General features: G+C 43.5%; 2 protein-coding genes across 2 annotated transcripts in view; one reads left to right on the plus strand and one right to left on the minus strand.

Moving 5' to 3' along the window:
• add3a (adducin 3 (gamma) a) overlaps positions 1–3,530 on the minus strand; it is an 87,724-nt gene extending 84,194 nt beyond the window's left edge. Inside the window, exon 1 of the mRNA XM_030352175.1 lies at positions 3,382–3,530. The gene's annotated coding sequence lies outside the window, so the exon portion shown is untranslated. The remainder of the gene's footprint in view (positions 1–3,381) is intronic.
• A 5,486-nt stretch (positions 3,531–9,016) lies between these two features.
• Positions 9,017–18,108, plus strand: cusr (Copper-only SOD repeat protein). The gene is made up of 10 exons (XM_030351564.1): positions 9,017–9,297; positions 9,886–11,971; positions 12,359–12,458; positions 13,207–13,284; positions 13,590–13,700; positions 14,245–14,377; positions 14,687–14,801; positions 15,612–15,736; positions 17,127–17,207; positions 17,511–18,108. The coding sequence occupies exons 1-10, from the start codon at positions 9,258–9,260 to the stop codon at positions 17,600–17,602; spliced, it is 2,961 nt and encodes a 986-aa protein (XP_030207424.1). The 5' UTR covers positions 9,017–9,257; the 3' UTR covers positions 17,603–18,108.
• The last annotated feature ends 46 nt before the right edge of the window (positions 18,109–18,154 follow it).

Below are 18,154 nucleotides of genomic sequence, written 5' to 3' on the forward strand. Positions count from 1 at the left end.
ACCGTGGATACAGGGCGCAAGAGAAAGGTAGGCTAGTTCATTGTAGTCTACTAAACCAAGAGAGATAGGGACACTAAATCCTTGAGTGATGTTCGGCCTAAGGGGATCCGTAACGAGAAGGAATTTAAATAGCATTAACTTTGTATGTTATGCTATACATGTACAGCCTATTGGAACTGCAAGGTACATATTGTACCTTGCACTCTCAAAAAATACAAAGACATTTAGGCAACAAGCAGGCAATATGAATGAGCTAAATAGGACAGGGATTTAGCATATATTCTGTTAACATTCCTTCCAGCCTGCCGATCACAAGTAAATCATTGGACACAAGTCTAACGGTTCATGAAACTCTACAGATCCGTTTTCTTCCTTCTTGAGCGTTTTAAAATTTTTGGATAAAAAAATGTCAAAAAACGATGACGCTTAGCCAAAACATACATGGGTTCTTAAGCACAACCTGTTACCTTAAAAATACTCTTGCTTTAATTGAGTATGCAAAACAAACCAAAAAAGCTAAAAACACAAACGGGCCAGATGGTGAAAGTCCAAATCCCAGAGGCATGAAAAGCCAACAAATAAACGTAAATCAGGCATGCAGACCAATGTGTTGTTACACCAAAGGGAAAGAAATGTTCCCAACCCAAGACCCAATCAATGCGTCAGTGGGCCATGTGGTTCTGATAAGTGGAGCCGGGTGAGGTAATTGTGAAGTCATCGCTGTCCTCTGGACAGGTTCAAATGAGCTGCAGCAGCCGCCCCGGGATCCACGGCCTCCAGCACAGAGCCATGTGTGAACATGTGCACAAACATGTGCAATGAAAGCAAGTGGACATGCATTGTTGTGCAAGTGCACACAGCGACATGTGCATTGCTTATCGGGGTGATGGCCTGGCCAAGACGCGGTCATTGCCGACTAGATGGAGGCTGCAAGAGACGTTCTTATATTATGTTTCAAACTGTTGTAAGACCTACACACACTTCCTTCTTAACCAAGACCTACACACTTCTCATGTGATCGATGTATCTTAAGATAAATCCTTAAGGAATTATGGATTTTGTGCGCATATTAACGTCTCCCCCTGCAGAAAAGGCCTTCCTGAAAAGGCTAAACCTCATGAGCAGACAGGACTGGGCGGATTTGAGCCTCCATGACGGCTTCATCCTTCCTTTGTGTTTTCCTACCCCAGGAACTACAGAGCCTTCTGCAGTCTTTCCTTTGCAGTAACACAAAGGGGTGGACAGACAGGGAACTTTGCATCTCTGTGCAAGAAGGTGGGGATCCAGGCCAAAGTCAACAGCGCCATCGGAGTTCATTCAGCAAATTATTAGGAGAGAACAACCCCAAGAGTCTGCTTCAGTTCATTGGCTGCACATGTGAGGAGGACAACAGAACAGAAGATTTGCAGTCACTCCGCTCTGACCTCATGTTATCGTGCAGGCGTTACGAGTGAAAACAATATAATACTATTACAATTAAAATCCAATACAGACTCATATTTGTATAGGCCAAACATTAATGTATTAATGCATTATTTATGGAGACACTCGATATAACTTTTATCCAAAGCGACTTATTACTAATAAGTGCATGCAACCATGATGATTTACACAGAAATTGCCAGACCCAGAAGAATCATTAAGTACATCAAATGTATCAAAATTATGGAAAACAATGTCATTAAAGTTAGAATACACGGTAAATGGATTTATTGATATGCTATGGAGCTTTAATAAACTTTGGTATTAATCAGATTTGTATGTTTTAATTAATGTACAGTGTTCTGTTTTGTAAGTCTCGCAGCTGACAATATTGCATAATACTTTTTCACTTCAGTTTGGTTTCAACAGCAGGGTTAAAGGAAACCTTTCCTCCATTGCTTGGAAACCAAGCCGTACCAAGACCAGCAGCGAACAGCCATAATAACAAGTGGACACAAGTCAACGTAACCAAAGTCAGCCCTCAGTAAGTGAATATTCATGAGAATCCTACAAAATCTAGATCAACACAGGAAAAGCAAAGCCTGCATCAAAGAGAAAGGGGGATCATTTGTTTGCATTCTCTCTCCATTGCGTCGTCAATTGGAGGCGAAGAAAATTCTCCTGCATCCCTCGAGAGGCAGGCTTTGGGCCCCATCCGAACAAAGTACTGAGAGAGAGAAAAAAAATAGAGGGTAAAAAAGAGAGACAGATCCAGAGAACGAGTGTGAGAGAGAGAAAGAGCCAGAGACAGAGAGAGTGTAAGAGAAAGAGAGAAAGAGCCAGAAAGAGAAAGAGCCAGAGAAAGAGAAAGAAAGAGCCAGAGAGAGAAAGAAAGAGCCAGAGAGAGCCAGAGAGAGACAGAGAGACAGAGAAAGAGAAAGTGGGAGAACGCAAGAGTGACAGACCCTGGCTTTGGATTTCATCTCCATATGGCGACCACTCCCTTATCCTTAGCATTTGAGGACTTCTTAAAAGCACCCATTGGAAATAAAAGCCAAAAAGTGGCAACAAAAAGTCATTTTTTACCACAAAAAAAGGGGGAGGGGAATCAAACGGCTCAGATCACAGGCGTCTCAGAAACAATTATTCCATTTGTCAAGGTTCCCTTACGGTCCCACAGCCAAGTTCTAGTGTGGAAAATTGATACAGGTTGCTCAATGTCCCAGCAGTGAGAGGACTGGAGGCGGCCGGGGGCTAGGGAGAAACATCTGGTTCTGAAGGTGGAGGGGAGGGGACACTGACCAGCCCAAGGAGCAGTGACTTTGAAAGAGGGTGGTGAGGGAAGAGAGGAGGCAGGAAAAGTGAGCGTGGATAAATGTTTTGGTGTTGTACTTCATGCATGTGTGTCAACCTGGTTATGCGTGTCAGTCAGTGTTTACTCTGCTGCTTTTAAAAGCCACACACGATCCAACAATGGTGCGTTTGCTAAATGGATACCCCCTTCGGAATTAAGGACGCAAGAATATAACGAAGGCCATTATTTGAACGCAGCCATTTAGACAAGACAATTGCTGCAACCAGCTCTGTTGAGTCTAAAACCTAAACTCGTTCTTTTTAGCATTGCGCCACTTTACTGCAAGGTTGCAGAGAGCAGTTGAACTCTTTATCTAGCAATGCAATCTACGAATGAGTAACGAGCCCGCACTCTGCTTAGATGATGACAGACGGCACACATAAACGCTTAAACCATCGATCCAGCACCGTATTATCTCTACAGTAGACGCCCGCACGTATGTATTATTGTTCAAGACAAGAACAATGTATATTACTTAGCATGCCATCCATCCCTTCAGAATGCATTCATGACATAAGACCTTGAGGAAAATAACAACAAACTGTCCACACAAACACGTGTTCCCTCGTAAACAGTGACGTTACCATACAAAAATATGTAAATACCTGCTGTTAAGTTGGGGCAGGATACAGTCGAGGCAATTTGTCTGAAACTACCGGCACATATCAATGTATCAAACGGGTCAGACTCAGGACGTTCAGAACCTTGATTCAGGGGTTTTATTCAATGGACTCATTCAAACCACGTTGTGCCGGGGCGTAACGTTTGTGCGCTGCTTTGCAACCATGCGGATGGTCTAACGCAACCGTCAACGCACGATGGAACCGAGCGGATTAAAGATTAAAGATCTAGTATTGTGGGTTTGCGGAAATCGTTGCTGACAAACGGGCAGGAAGTGACATACTTTTTCTGGTCAGCTAAAAGCATGGACCTGCATTTTTAAATGGTTTATGTATTTAAATGTGTTTATATAAAATACTGTACACAATTGTTAAATAGATGTTTCTCAAAACATTTTTTTCTCCCTATATCCAAACTAATAGGTAGGGCGGCCGAATGTGCACATTCAATACACATGGTCTTATTGAACACATTCCGGTGAACTAGTGATTTTATTTGTGTTTTCCATACTATCATTTGACTAAATTGAGTAAACAAAGTGCCATAGGTTTAGTGTATTTGCCTGTATTGGGATCAAGGACGCTGATGTTGACAGCATGGAAATAAATATGGCAGGGATAGAGCTGAACTCCGCGCTGCACTGGCTCCATCTAGTGGCTGCTGTTGCACATGACTTTAGAGTGAATCACACTTCTCAAAAAACACGCCTATCCTTCTTACAAGAAAGTCGGTGAATATTACCTGTGATCTGTTGTGAATATAGACAAACCCAAACAAAGTTTGATTAAAGTCACTTCCATTCTATCCCACTCGATAACACACACAGTAAATACTTTGAACATAATTGATTCAACACGTAACCTTGAAGGATTAATAAAATAGTAGAAGAAACGATTTAGCTGAAAATTATTAAGATATGATTAATAATTGGCAAATAAGAAAACACCAAGTCATGGTGTATTGGGCTATGTGCAAGGAAGGTTTCGAACCCCTGGTCGAAGGGATGAAACGGTAACTGTATTTACATTCTTATATTATTTTCATTTTGTACCTTGATACGTAGAGGTTGATGGTTCCATCTTATTTTGATAGTTGTGTTTTATATTTTAAATAAGTACCTTATTGTGTTTGTTTAGTTGGCGCTTCAGAAAAATGTTTTAATAAAGCATGGGAACGCGAAGGCACCGTTTCATTTGTTTTGACTTTGAGATGTTTTGACTTTAAATATGCGTACATAAATGTATAAAGTTGACCAACCATACAAAGTGCATACTTGACAATGACATTGTTACATTATAACCTTGTTACATTATAACCTTGTGGGGGAGCGTGGCTATGTTTCCTCATGGCAAACTGCCAAACATTTACTCAAAACTCGAAAACAGGTTTTGTGATACCTAAATCAATATGCAAATCTGTAATTTTTTAATGTTCTACTATGTGCAAATACAGTTTTTTTTAAAGATAATTTAAAAACGATTATTATTGTCTCTGTTTTGTATTTGTTTATATTTGATGTTTATATATTTTTGGAGATGATGTTCCGGATGGGCACATATATTTCTGCAAGCCATCTATGACAAGTTTGAATGCTGCTGTGACTCAGCTAAATTAAGTCCTTTGCTTCAGCTTGCACATCTACATTTAGCCCTGCACATCGTTTTTGGTGCTTTTGTGTGGCTTTTGGAGTCATTTTAGCCATCTTCTTTTCCAATAGGCCTACCGACTGAATCATGAGTTAAAATAAACTTGTATTATTGTAGGCCTACTTGGTAAGAAAAGGGTATATTTTTGCAGAAGAAGGGTGCGGACTTGAGTAGGTCTGTAAATAATAAGTGCACACCCAGAGAATTTATTTATTTTTAAATCCTTCCCCTTTCGCTGTCATAGTTACCAGGATGTAGATGGATTTGTTCTTCACAAACTAAAAGGTTTTTCTGTAGCCTTTTTGCTCGTACTCACCATGGGAAACCCCTAGGAAGTCTCCTGAGGGGGGTATGGCAATCGCAAGGCATCTGACAAGTGGCGGTTGGAATTAAATTCAAAACAATTCAATTTTGTATCCATAGCCCTTAATCACAGCTAGTCTTAAGAAGCTTAACAGGCCATACATATTTGACACCCCCCTGACCCTTGCACCCAAAGAGGGCAAGAAAAAACCTAAATGAGCATGGATGAAATCTTGAGAAGGAACGCAGAGAGGGGGATCGATCCTTCCAGGGATGGGTAGGAGTTCAATGGGTGCCATAAGTGACATAAATGTTGGCCATGGTGATAGGGTGCTGGCCAGTGAGTAGGCTGGTCACAGTCCGGAGTCACCGCGACATGCCTTAACAGACGGGATTAGGAATTTGACGGGGCCGGGGGGGGGGGCACCGAAAACATGTAGGCAACCGCTAACATTGTGCCTATCAGCAGCGGCAATCAAGACAGCAACAGCAGCGAAGGGGGACCCCTGGATACCAAACGAAAGAGTAAAGAGGTAGGTTTCCAGCTTTTCAGCAGGGGGCAGACTATGCCATAGGGAGGCTCAGCTCCCCCACGCGTCAACAGTTTAAACACGCGGCGGACACAAAGTAACACGTCGAACCTGAATGAAGCCTGCATTGATGGAGAAGATTCCAATTTTATTGTTGGCTCATAAGAGTGACCGAGGTCCGGGCCGAGGTGACCTCAGGGCTGGCTACGGGTCGGGAATGGAAAGGGTGCTGGATTGGAGAACGCTCTTTGTCCTTCTGATGAACCCTACCTTAGTATTGAAGGAAGGCCAGCCCCCGAAGACCTGAGGGGCCGAAAAGGACAATATGGTAAGGTCCCTCAGGTAGGAGGGCGCTAATCCATGCAAGGCTTTATAGGTAAGCAGTTTAGCACCTTCGTCCAATCCGCATGTATGGGAGCCAGTGTAGAGAAGTGAGGATCTGAGTAATATGCAAAACAATTCTCATTCTAGTAAGTAGCTCTGCACAAGCATTCTGCTCTTCGTGGTGGGGAGGATAAAACAGAGAACAGTTTAGTTTAGTTTAGTTTATTTAGATCCCCATTAGCTTTTGCCACGCGGCAGCTATTCTTCCTGGGGTCATTTCATCATAATAAATGACAAATACAAACCATTAACACACCATACATTAATACATAAAACAGAAAATACATACAGAAAACACATACTCAATACAACAACATCCAAGACAAACACTTAACATATGTAACCCGCTCCTACATTGAATCACTACACAACAAGGATACCAGGACCCAATTTACAAATAGGCTACTAATGGTCAAAATTGCGATCAAAATAATAATCTCTTAGTTTCATTTTAAAACTAACCATGTTTCTTTGTTGTATGACATAATTGTGAACAGTGAATCACAGTAATCCAACATGTGGTAAATTTTTGTTCGGAATGCGTTTGCTTACGACCTATGGCCATTATTTCATTTCCTCCTCATATGTGAGAGGTTATTCTTCATGCTTACTGTGTTTTGACTATTTCTGATTAGGACAATAAAAAAACGAATTTCTCAATAGAAATGTTATCAAAACCAATTTTAATACCAAAAAATAAATCAAAGTATTGCATTTTCCACTGAGAATAAAATAATTATTAGCCATCTTGCTGGTTTTTCACAGACAGAAACTAGACAATCACGTGACGTGGACGCAGGCCTAGAAAAGAATAGGCCAAAAAAACATTGACATCTCAATTTGAGATGCCAAACTACTCGGTTCTCCACACTAGTCCCACACTGCTGAACTACGTTTTGGTGTGAGACTGGGTTGCTTCAGGGAGAGTGTCCTCATTGAACCAGGTTGCTGGTCTTTGTGTACCTATAGCTACACAGGGGAGTGAATGGGGTAACTTATCTGCCATAGCTCTGGTTGCAAGGGTGATATTCCAACAGCCTGGCGGACATCACAAGGGCGCGGTACCAGTACCTTAAAAGTGAGAAGAAAGCGGGCAGATAAAGCTGAGGTTTAGGGTGAGACAACACTGCGGGCCAAGACAAGGTCCAGGGTGTTTCCACCACTGTGGGTAGGGTATTGGACGAGATGCTGGGAGCTGTTGGGAGCCAAACTCATCGGTAATATTTGTGAATTTTGAAATCCACAATAAGCAGACATTTTTCAGAATATGTAGCAAGAGAACTCATCTAAAAAAAAATGGTCAATAGTGAAAGCAAGAAAGCAAGCACCTAAAACATTATGAAAGTAGAGCTTTAAGTTTGAATTTCGAGTTAAATATTAGATTACAACAGATAATACCATTGTAGTACAAAAAATGTGTGTGTGTGTGTGTGTGTGTGTGTGTGTGTGTGTGTGTGTGTGTGTGTGTGTGTGTGTGTGTGTGTGTGTGTGTGTGTGTGTGTGTGTCGGCGTGAGTGTCTGTGCGTGTGTGTGTGTGTGTGTGTCTCTCTCTGTGTTTTTGTGTGTGTGTGTGTGTGTGTGTGTGTGTGTGTGTGTGTGTGGAGGTGTGTAGGTGTATGCGTACGTCTGATGGGGTGTTTGTGTGTGTGTGTGTGTGTGTGTGTGTGTGCTCGCGTCTATGTGTGTCCATCGTTCCGTGTCTGTTTGCAGGGATGCATGAATGCATGTATACGTGCAGACAGGCAGACAACATACCACATCTCGATTCCTGCCTCCACTGCAATCAGTGCTCCACACAGAGCACCTCAGGCTCTCGGGCTCTCCTCATGCCCTCTACTATGTGAGAACATCAAGCAAAAGCAGGACCTCTCCCCAAAACACACACACAGCTCTCCACAAATCCCCAGGTGACTAGATAAACAGGCTATATTTTTTCAATCTCTGGTTTCCCCTGTATTCGAAACAAAACCATGAAGCCATGACAGTGGAAAGTGATCTGAAACCAGAGGCAAGGAAGTAAGACCAAATGGCACTAGTTTCATGGTTTAGGCTAAGGACAAGAGGTTTGTTAATTTAAATATTTACACCGCCGCTCTTGAAACAGATCGTGATAATGACCAAATATTTGACTACTTCTGTACGATGCAGAGAAATAAGATAACTTCTGGAACCAACACTGTCGCACACACGCATCCACACCTACACACACAAACACACACGTACACATACCCACATACACGCATACACCCACAACCACACATACGCACACACGCATATGCACACACATGCACGCACACAACCACACACACACACACCAACACATACACACACACACACCTACACCCACAACCACACACACACACACATACACACACACACATGCACACATATACACACATGCACACACACAACAACACACACACACACACACACACAACGACACACACACCTACATCCACAACCACACACACACACGCGCACACGCACACACACACATTACCCGTAAAACAAGAAACCGGTCACACCCAACCGTTATCCCGCCCTTCATCCCTCAGCACATTCTGAAACACGTGGTGGAGACTGTACAATCTATCCCGTTGACCAATCAGAGTGGCTCGCCCACCCCACAGAGAGACAGCGCTGCCTCTGTGGTGGAGTGGACAGAGAGAGGAACAGCAGTTCACAGGGCTTTTTACCTCACTGAGCACACAACCCCCACCCCCTCCCCCGCCCACAGGCTATAAACAGCCAAAGGGAGCATGAAGAAGCAGCACACTGTCAATGAGTGTTGGGCTGTCAGTTATTTGCTTCTTGCAGCCTTCATCTATTGATTTTAGACATCATTGATATCCTGATTTTTGGATTTTCAAACCTTCCATGTAGTGATCATACAGGTGGGATTTAGAGTGCTTTGTGGGTTCTTTTTGGTCGGCTTCAGACAACAATCCAAATTGTTTTTGTTTCCCGGGGCTGTTTCTGGTGGTACCATCTGAAGAGATGGGTCTTCTGGGCTGTGTCCTGTTCTGTGCCCTGCTGGGTAAGTGTTTGGCAAGAGCTTTTTTTGTTTTTATTTATTACTTTTCCTTCACAATGTTAAACTGTGTAAAAAATAATGTGGAACCCTGGCATGCTACTGTTGTTAATATATATTTACGTTTATATTTGTGAATACAAAGTTAATTTAGCATGAATACTATAAAACACAAAAATAGAACAAAACTAGGATCAGAATTTTTTTGCAGTAATCATAAAGCACGGATTGGTTGGAGAAAACACACACACACACACACACACACACACACACACACACACACACACACACACAGAGACACACACACACACACACACACACACATACACACACACACACACACACACACACACACACACACACACACACTTACACACACATCAATTTAATCAATTTCTGAATCAGGCTTATGTGTTTGTTTGAAATTAAAAAACAAACAAACACATACCTTTAAGATACCTAGATGGCTATAACAGCAAAGCAAGCATGCTTTTAAAAACCTAATAATTACCTGTGATTAGCACCTCCCCTGGCTGACTCCTGACTAAAACAACGAACAAACCTTTTTGATTGTGGTTCTGTGTCCTTTCTTAGGTACCATTTCCTGCGTTCAGTATAGTGCAGATCTAAACATGGGTGGTGTCATAGGGAAGGTGTGGTTTGACTCCGACTCACTGATTGCCAATGTGAGCGTGACAGGTGCTGGAAGCTGCGACAATCTAACCCTATCCCTGAGTCTGTTCCCGGTCATGTATGGCCATTTCGCCGATCCTTGTTCATCGGCTAATGTCGGTCCAAAGATCTTCTCCTTCACAGTGCCCTCATCCTCAGATTCAATGGTCAATCTGTCAAGCCAAGTGGGCACTATTGACCGAATGTCAACCCTGGATGACCTCTCACTGATCCTGGAGACCTGTGCAGGAGTTGAAGTGTGTGCAGTTGTGAGCCGGGCTGAAACATATATGACGCGTCAGGCCAGGTTTACAGGGCCAGTGTCGGGAAACGTTTACATCCGCCTGAACCCTGGATTCACCAATGTTAGGTTTCTTTCAGACCTGGTTACCATAGGGCAGGTCAACGCCCCACAAACCATCATGACCCTCTATGGATCCACCAGCACGGTCGAGAACTGCACTGCTCTCCTTGGGAGCCTGAACACCTCGACTCTCGCAGTGCTCGGGGACCTGAGAGTAGGTAGCCCACTGCAACCTGCAAAGTCCCGCTTCGCCCCTGCCACTTTCCGCAGTGACACGTCGTATCTTCTGTACAAAATGGGCCTCGGCTACAAGTGTGCTAAAATCTACGTGCTTCAGAAGAAAGCGGTTAGTGCCAGGGTGAACATGAGGGGGATTCGAGGCTATTTCAGCTTCCGCCAGCCTTCCCCGTTTGAAGTGACCGAGTTCCGCGTGAACCTCACTAACTTGGACGACAGAGTAGTGGCCTACCACGTTCACATGTTCCCCACGCCCCCGTTCGGTTCTCCCCCACAGAGCGGGTGCTCCAATGACAACGTGGGCGGCCATTTTAATCCCTTTGGCCTGAACGTAAGTGCCGCCACGTACCCCCAGGGGCCCGGCTCCACGCACGACATGTATGAGCTCGGGGACCTAAGCACCAGGCACATGTCCCTGCAGGGCAAAAACGCCACCGACATGCGCTTCACAGACTTCAACCTGCCTCTGTTTGGCTTGAACAGCATCGTGGGTCGCTCTATGGTCATCCACCAGCCGGGTGGACCCAGATTTGTGTGCGCACCCATTGGCTACCCGGGAGAGGTGGTGAGGGCCATGGCCGAGTTTCAGACCCCAGTGGTGGGACGGGTTTACCTCACGCAGCTGAAGAGCGAGCCGCTGTCCGACGTGTCCATCTTCGTGGATCTGGCGTACGGGAGGCCCTCCACCGCCGCCACCGTCGACCACAACTGGCACGTCCACATGTACCCCATCAGCTCTGAGCGAGACGACGACCCGCAGCGCTGCACGACAACGGGGGGCCACTGGAACCCCTTCAACGTCAACACCACCCACCCCAGCTACTCCAAGAACTGCAGACCCTCCAGTCCGCTGTCCTGCGAGGTGGGAGACCTCTCCTCGAAGCACAACACCCTCGACCTGGGCACCAGGGTGGGAGGCGTGGAGGCGAAACAGTTCTTCACCGACACCACCTCTTGGCTGCAAGGAGGCGGCGTGCTCGGGCGATCGGTGGTCATCCACCGGCCGAACCGAGGCGGCCCCAGGATCGCCTGCGCCAACGTCACGCAGGTGCAGCTCCTCCGAGGAAGCACGGGCTCCTGGTACGGCCCCGGGGCCGCGACGGGCGGAGTTCGGTTCTACCAGGCTTCCTCTCGGGGCAAAACGGCGGTGAACGTCTCTTTGGCGGGCCTCGACGGCCTGGCGTCGGGCTACCACGTCCACATTCTGCCCATCAAGAGCGGCAACAGCAACCCCTGCTCCGACGCCAACATCAGGGGCCACTACAACCCCTTCAACGTGTCCACGTCCCCCGACCCCGGGACCGGCACCGTGGACCAGTACGAGATCGGGGACATCAGCGGCAAGTTTGGAACGCTTGCGGGTCGCAATGCAATCCAAGCTGTCTACGAGGACAGTAACATGCCACTCTCTGGGCCCCTCGGCATACTGGGGCGGTCCCTGGTCATTCACTATACCAACGGATCCAGGTAAAGAAGGATGTGTGTGTGTGTGGGTGTGTGTGTGCCTGTGTGTGTTTGTGTGTGTGTGTGTGTTTGTGTGTGTGCGTTGCATGTCTCTGTCTGTTATCTTTTAGTGTTCTTAGTAAATTAGGTAGGACTAATGACTCAGTATATACCTTTATGTCCCAATATACCCAAGAAATCCATGTTTGCTAAAGGAGCAAAGAACAACAAGCAGTTAGAGGCAATTACGCCGTCTTGGATAAAGAACAATGTCTTCCCAGGGTTTTGTGTAACAAAACACCTATTACATGCATGATTCAGCAAAATGTGGATTGCAATCAGATTGAATCTCTTGAGATATATCACTTACTCAAGTGTTTTTTTTGTGTGTGTGTTTGTGTGTGTTTTTAGAATGCAGTGTGCGGACATCGAAGCTGAGAACACAACGGACCGGCAATGGGTATTTGCGAAGGCGGTATTCAGGTCCAACATATCTGGAACCGTTATGTTGGTAAGACCGAATATATCACTCCTTATACTACTACTTATGCTACCTAAAGTAGGCTATTAATAACAATAATTATAATAATGAAAATAACAACAATACATTAAAATGCAAATGTACTGCATTGTGATGAAAAAAGTGATTCTCGTTAACTCGTTTGTAAAAGATCCAGATTTGCAAAATAAATTGAGGAACTGGGCTGAAAATGTCTCCACTGAAAATCTTCACACTCACCACCTCAAAACCCCAGCTGCCACAAAAATATGCCAGCGTATTTTGGAGCAAGGGGGAGCGTGAATTCATTATTGCTCTGGTGCGTAGGGGGAAACCGTTGGGACAGCATCACGACTTAGCCTGGCACATGCTACGGCCGGCTAACCGGGCTCCACTTCCCCAAATGCACCAGGTAGCTCATCAAGGGAACAGCTGTGCTTGTCAGACCCACCCCTCCCCCTCCAGAAGCCCAATAGCGAGCCAGGGTGATGAGATACATCCATGTATTGAAGCAAACATTAGGCTCTCACCAAACCGCCTTACAATCAAAGGCAAAATGGTGTTGGGTGAATAACACAACGTCTTTATCCACTCAACCTGCAATGCCTCGACAAATGGGTCCAAAGTCTGCCAGGAGAATGGCTGATGACCATCAATCACGACATACAGTGACAAATCGTATTCTTCATTGTATTGAGTTTGGTATGTGTATTATTCATGTGCGATTCAACTATATTTGAACTGGTTTTTTTTGGCACAGTCTCAACAAACATTTCCTGATGGGACAAACGGAGATCTTATGGTGGAGGCTGATCTACGCTCTATTTCGACACGAAACGTGAGCCCAGAAATATACACAACAGATACATTGTTAGCAATATTTAGATTTTATCACACCAAAAAACACCATCTGCACCGTTCACACACAAACACAAATCCACAACTCTATATAGCAAAGCTTAAATGTGTGTGATTTTTCCATTTGTAACATTCAGAATTCATGATTCATCATGGAAGCCTGTGTGTTGCAAACTGACAAATCCCACACACATTTGTTTTGGCTTTGTTATATTGAGGTTGTTGATGTGTATGGTAGTGACCAATTTTTGCGTTTCTGTGTGTGTGTGTGTTTTGTCCATTTAGAACATGCAGGCTTACTGGTTCATCATGGAACAACGCATCGATGCCAACAGCAGAAGTAGGGAGTGTGAGAATCTAGGCAATAGCTACAATCCCTTCAACATGACATCAATGGTGAGACAAGGCTTTGCATGTCACATTGTTTAATTTGTGACAAAATGTGTGCTAGGCAGCTAAAGAATTACCCAACGTACAGGAAATAAAGTTTGGCTTTAAAAAAGCAAAACACATTTGCATGAAGCTAAAGATATTTGTGTTTCTAGCCAAAAGCCGAACACGATAACTTAACATCTGTTTTAGGAATGTTCCAAATCAAGGAAGCTATCGATTAATAAGTAAAATTCCGTAACAGAAATCCAACTTAACCTGTTATTGTACCTGTGAATCTTGAAGTGCAACATAACCTTCCATTGACAGACGATGTGCACCCTGTCGTTTGTTCTTTTCCACTTATATTTGTGTGATGTGCTTGTCTGTGTGTGCGTGTGTATGCCTGCGCGCGCGTGTGTGTGTGTGTGTGTGTGTGTGTGTGTGTGTGTGTGTGTGTGTGTGTGTGTGTGTGTGTGTGTGTGTGTGTGTGTGTGTGTGTGTGTGTGTGTGTGTGTGTGTGTGTGTGTGTGTGTGTGCTTGCACGCTTGTGTCTTGTTTCTTTCCTCAGAGCTCCAGCTGCTCCGGAGACACTCCTCTGAGCTGTGTGGTGGGCGAAATGAGCGGCCGGCATGGCCTGCTCAGTCTGCAAGCAAGACAGGTGTACACCGACACCCTGCTCCAGCTGACCGGAGACCACACAGGTACAGCAGCTAGAGCCAGAGATGGGGAGGCTGGGGATCTAGAGCGATAACCACATGACAAACAGATTGCAGACCCACCTCCTTCAAACCAATGACTGATGGGGTGTACTCTTCAGCAGCTCTGAGGAGGATTAGAACATGGCCAATGGCAGGAGGTTTACTGCCAAACTTATGGGTCAAGCGGTTGAACATAGACCCGATAATAAACCAAAAATAAACCAATTCAATTCAACCAGAATGCCCTTCAACGGTCCTCTGCTGCCTTTAGCAAATGATAGCGTGGCGTTGAAGATGTTCGTGTGGCTTCAGTCGTCTACAGGTCCCTGCTGTTGATGGACGGCCAGAACATATTGGCGTGCGCCGACATCCTCCCAGAATCCCCCTCAGCCGAACAAACCTTCCCCAACGTGGATCGCTTCAGCCGGTAAGTAACAACCTATTAGGGCACGAGACTTCGTAACATTACCGCAATGTACTGATATGGACCGTGGCAGGTGGAAAACCCTTCCGCTTATAAACCTGCCATTGGTGCTGTTTACCCTTTTTCTAAACGAGGTTATCAAACACATGTCGTCCGACCTATGTGACACGGCAAATTTTGCTTTTTTTTACCTATAGTTAGTTAATTGCTACTATGCTATTATTTAGCTATTTAATAGAGTATAAAATAAATAAGTAACATAATCGTATATTTCAACCATAATGAACACTATTTAACCATAATCCTTATGCTGACACATAGTGAAAAGTATTGCTAAATTCACCATAACAAACACAAATAAAGTGCGGCATGTCCTTCATTTCCCTTGACTCAATACCTATCAGACCACATCACATGGATTTTATTTGTAACCCTGTCAGGCTTCATAAAGGGATTCAAGTCAGTGTGTGTTATGGAAGTAATCTTACGCAAAATAATTAACAGTGGATGAACATGATCTGCTGAGGAGAACGACAGGCTTTATTATAAATGGTGTGTTTGTTGATTTTGTATGCGAGATGAACAAAGAAGGGAAGGGAAATAATAACAAATAGTTGTGAACTAGTTGAACTAGTTAATCATCCTAAGATCTTTTTTAATTGTGTCATGGGTGTGTTTGCAACCGTCTATCATCTTACCTCATCACAGTACAGAATTATAATGCTATAGGCTATCCAAAAAAATCATCTTCTATAAACAAAAATAACATGGACCTTAATGCAATCTATGCAATATTTGCGGCCTCCTCTCTAGATTTGACTTCCGCAAGAGGGTGTCTGAGGTGCTGGAGGTGGCCATGCCGAGAATCACCATCCTCTCCCAGTCTTCTGCCTCGGCCTCTGAAGGAAGGTGCCAGCAAGTGGACTTCCTAGTATCAGGTGAGTGTTGAATGCAAAATGGTCAACCTGGTTGGTTTACTGCCTTGTTTGTTTGCCATGTGAGGTTATTGATGATATTTTAGCAATTTTTAACGTTCAGTCTTCCTGTGAGGGGGTCTCCTTCAGCACGGCACACCACACACTTTGGTTGTCAAATCCATTAATTATGGATTATTAATTATAATTTTGAGAGCAATGCCTTAAAAGCCACAATAAAATTGGCTGTACTTAAGATGTATTACGATTAAGGTGATTAATAGGGCTCCATTGAAACCACGAACGCACACGCATGCACGCACGCACGCACGCACGCACGCACGCACGCACGCACGCACGCACACACAAACATCAGATTCCAGATTCAGACTACATTACATCTTAATATAATGTTGTTTAGTAGCCAACACTCCACTCACTGGTGTAGTTGAGTAAATTGACTTTTTAACAAACCCTGGTCAGTTACGTGAGACTAAATTTAATGTACTGAAATCTGTTTCAGTATAAGTTATTTTGGAACCATTGTATCCTTTTTGTAAAAAAACTTAAAGATGCGTGTGTATCTTTGGTTTGACCCTTAAAACAAGTCACACATTGGAATGACCCAAAAATAAGCAAACGGTGTAAATTGTTTTGGAGGGCTCAGACGATTGGATAGCTTGGGTAATAGCCAGTATTATAGCCAGGATTGGCATAGCGAGTCCTCTAATCAAAAAACATTGTTTGGCCTGTAAGTCTATACCCCTGGCTTGGATAAATCAAACTATTGCTGAGAAAATGATAGAGGAAACCGGATACTGCCAGTGAAGAGTCTCTATCTCTTCCTCATTGTGTATGTCCCTCTGCCTGGGATGAAAACAAAGGGTTATGTGTGCTGGGACTGTACCACACACAATGCCAGGTCGGATTCAGGCTAGACCCTGGGGCTCTCTTGTTACACCACACTTTGTTAAAAAAAACAACATTTTTTGTCGTCCACCCAAAATCAACAGGTTTGTTTTCATTTCTGAAAGACAGATTGAGGATTAATGACTAACAATCACACAATTTGACAGCTACAGTGATTTAGGTATTTGTTATTGTGTTTTTAATGAGCCATAAGCTGTCGGTAAAACATGTGTCTGATATTTTTTTTTAAAGGGCGAATGAATCATGCAAGTGGATTGTCATTTTAGCTGATGGTTTAATCTCAGAGACACTCTGTGGTGTCACCGGAATAGGAGGAGGGTTTTTCTTGAGGTGGCACACATTCAAATCAAACAGGGTTTTTCTGTTCATAATGGCCTGAAGTGGCATTTAATAAACATCAAATCAAAAAGGTTTTTTTATTTATTATTTTCTTTGGTTGTTTTGTGCTAAGCATTTTGTGCTAAACATTGTGTATATCTTCTAGGTGACGTTAGTCAGGCGAGTCTGGAAGCTGTTAAAGACAGTCCAAGAATGGGTCCATTCAGAGAATCCTCAACATGCACACGTAAGTACACTCTCATGGTGTCCAAATACAGAATGTATATTCTAAATGGACACACTATACACACTAGTTAGAATTTTAAAGCAATTACTAATTAAATATAATGCCTAATCTTTACTGCCTAATTTTTGCAAAGCCACAGTAGTATGTTAAGCTAAATGTTATATAGTAGTTATAGTAGTTTGGTTTCAGAATACAGAATACACAACTACATCTAATATTAGTTTGCTAAATTTGTAAAGGCTATTTCTTCATTTGTTTGTCATTAATTCATGTTTTATAACTGATGAAATGTCCCTCATGTAGGTGACACTACATCTGCAGGCCTGTTGCTGGTCCCAGGAAGCCATGCACTTATCTTTCTGTTTGCTGTGCTCCTTCTACAATCCTGGGTTTAGATTCAAGAATTTCTTTCTAAACTAGCTTCTTGCCTATTATGGATTCTCCCAGTATGGTGGACGTTGGATCTGTTTCATCTTCGAGATATGATTTTTTATGATACCTGTGTTTTGGCAATTTTGTCATGTAAAAAAATCAATTCTTGTTTTTACAGTTACTATCATGACTCTCATTTAAAAACCTATAAATCCATGGTAATTTAGAATATTGTGGCTTGAATCAGCAAATAAGTTTCAGCATTTGAGGTGTTGTCTTGGTGGATATTGTTATTTTTATTAAGTGGTTCTTCTGTCCTTTATGCACCTAAACTGCAATAGTCTACTCATACTTCCGAGTCGATTGAAGTCCTTTTTGTAAATGTGTGAAAAATCGTGAATAAAATACCAAATTGTATTTTTTTAAATTTCTATAAACAAAAATAATGATAAAGTTGTCGATTTGCGTTTTATATATATATAACCTGATTTATGTACAGTATTATGACAAATAAACGATGACAATAATACGAACGTAATATTTTTTGCTATGAATTCAATGAGCGGGGGCGAGCT

The sequence above is a fragment of the Gadus morhua genome, chromosome 3, assembly GCF_902167405.1.
Source record: "Gadus morhua chromosome 3, gadMor3.0, whole genome shotgun sequence".
NCBI classification, from domain to species: domain Eukaryota; kingdom Metazoa; phylum Chordata; class Actinopteri; order Gadiformes; family Gadidae; genus Gadus; species Gadus morhua.

Excerpts from the sequence above, each read along its gene's own strand:
- cusr (XM_030351564.1), top strand. The coding sequence starts at position 9,258 with ATGGGTCTTCTGGGCTGTGTCCTGTTCTGTGCCCTGCTGG. Across the intron at positions 12,459-13,206 it reads TATCTGGAACCGTTATGTTG|TCTCAACAAACATTTCCTGA; the intron begins GTAAGACCGAAT and ends TTTTTGGCACAG. Across the intron at positions 17,208-17,510 it reads AGAATCCTCAACATGCACAC|GTGACACTACATCTGCAGGC; the intron begins GTAAGTACACTC and ends TCCCTCATGTAG.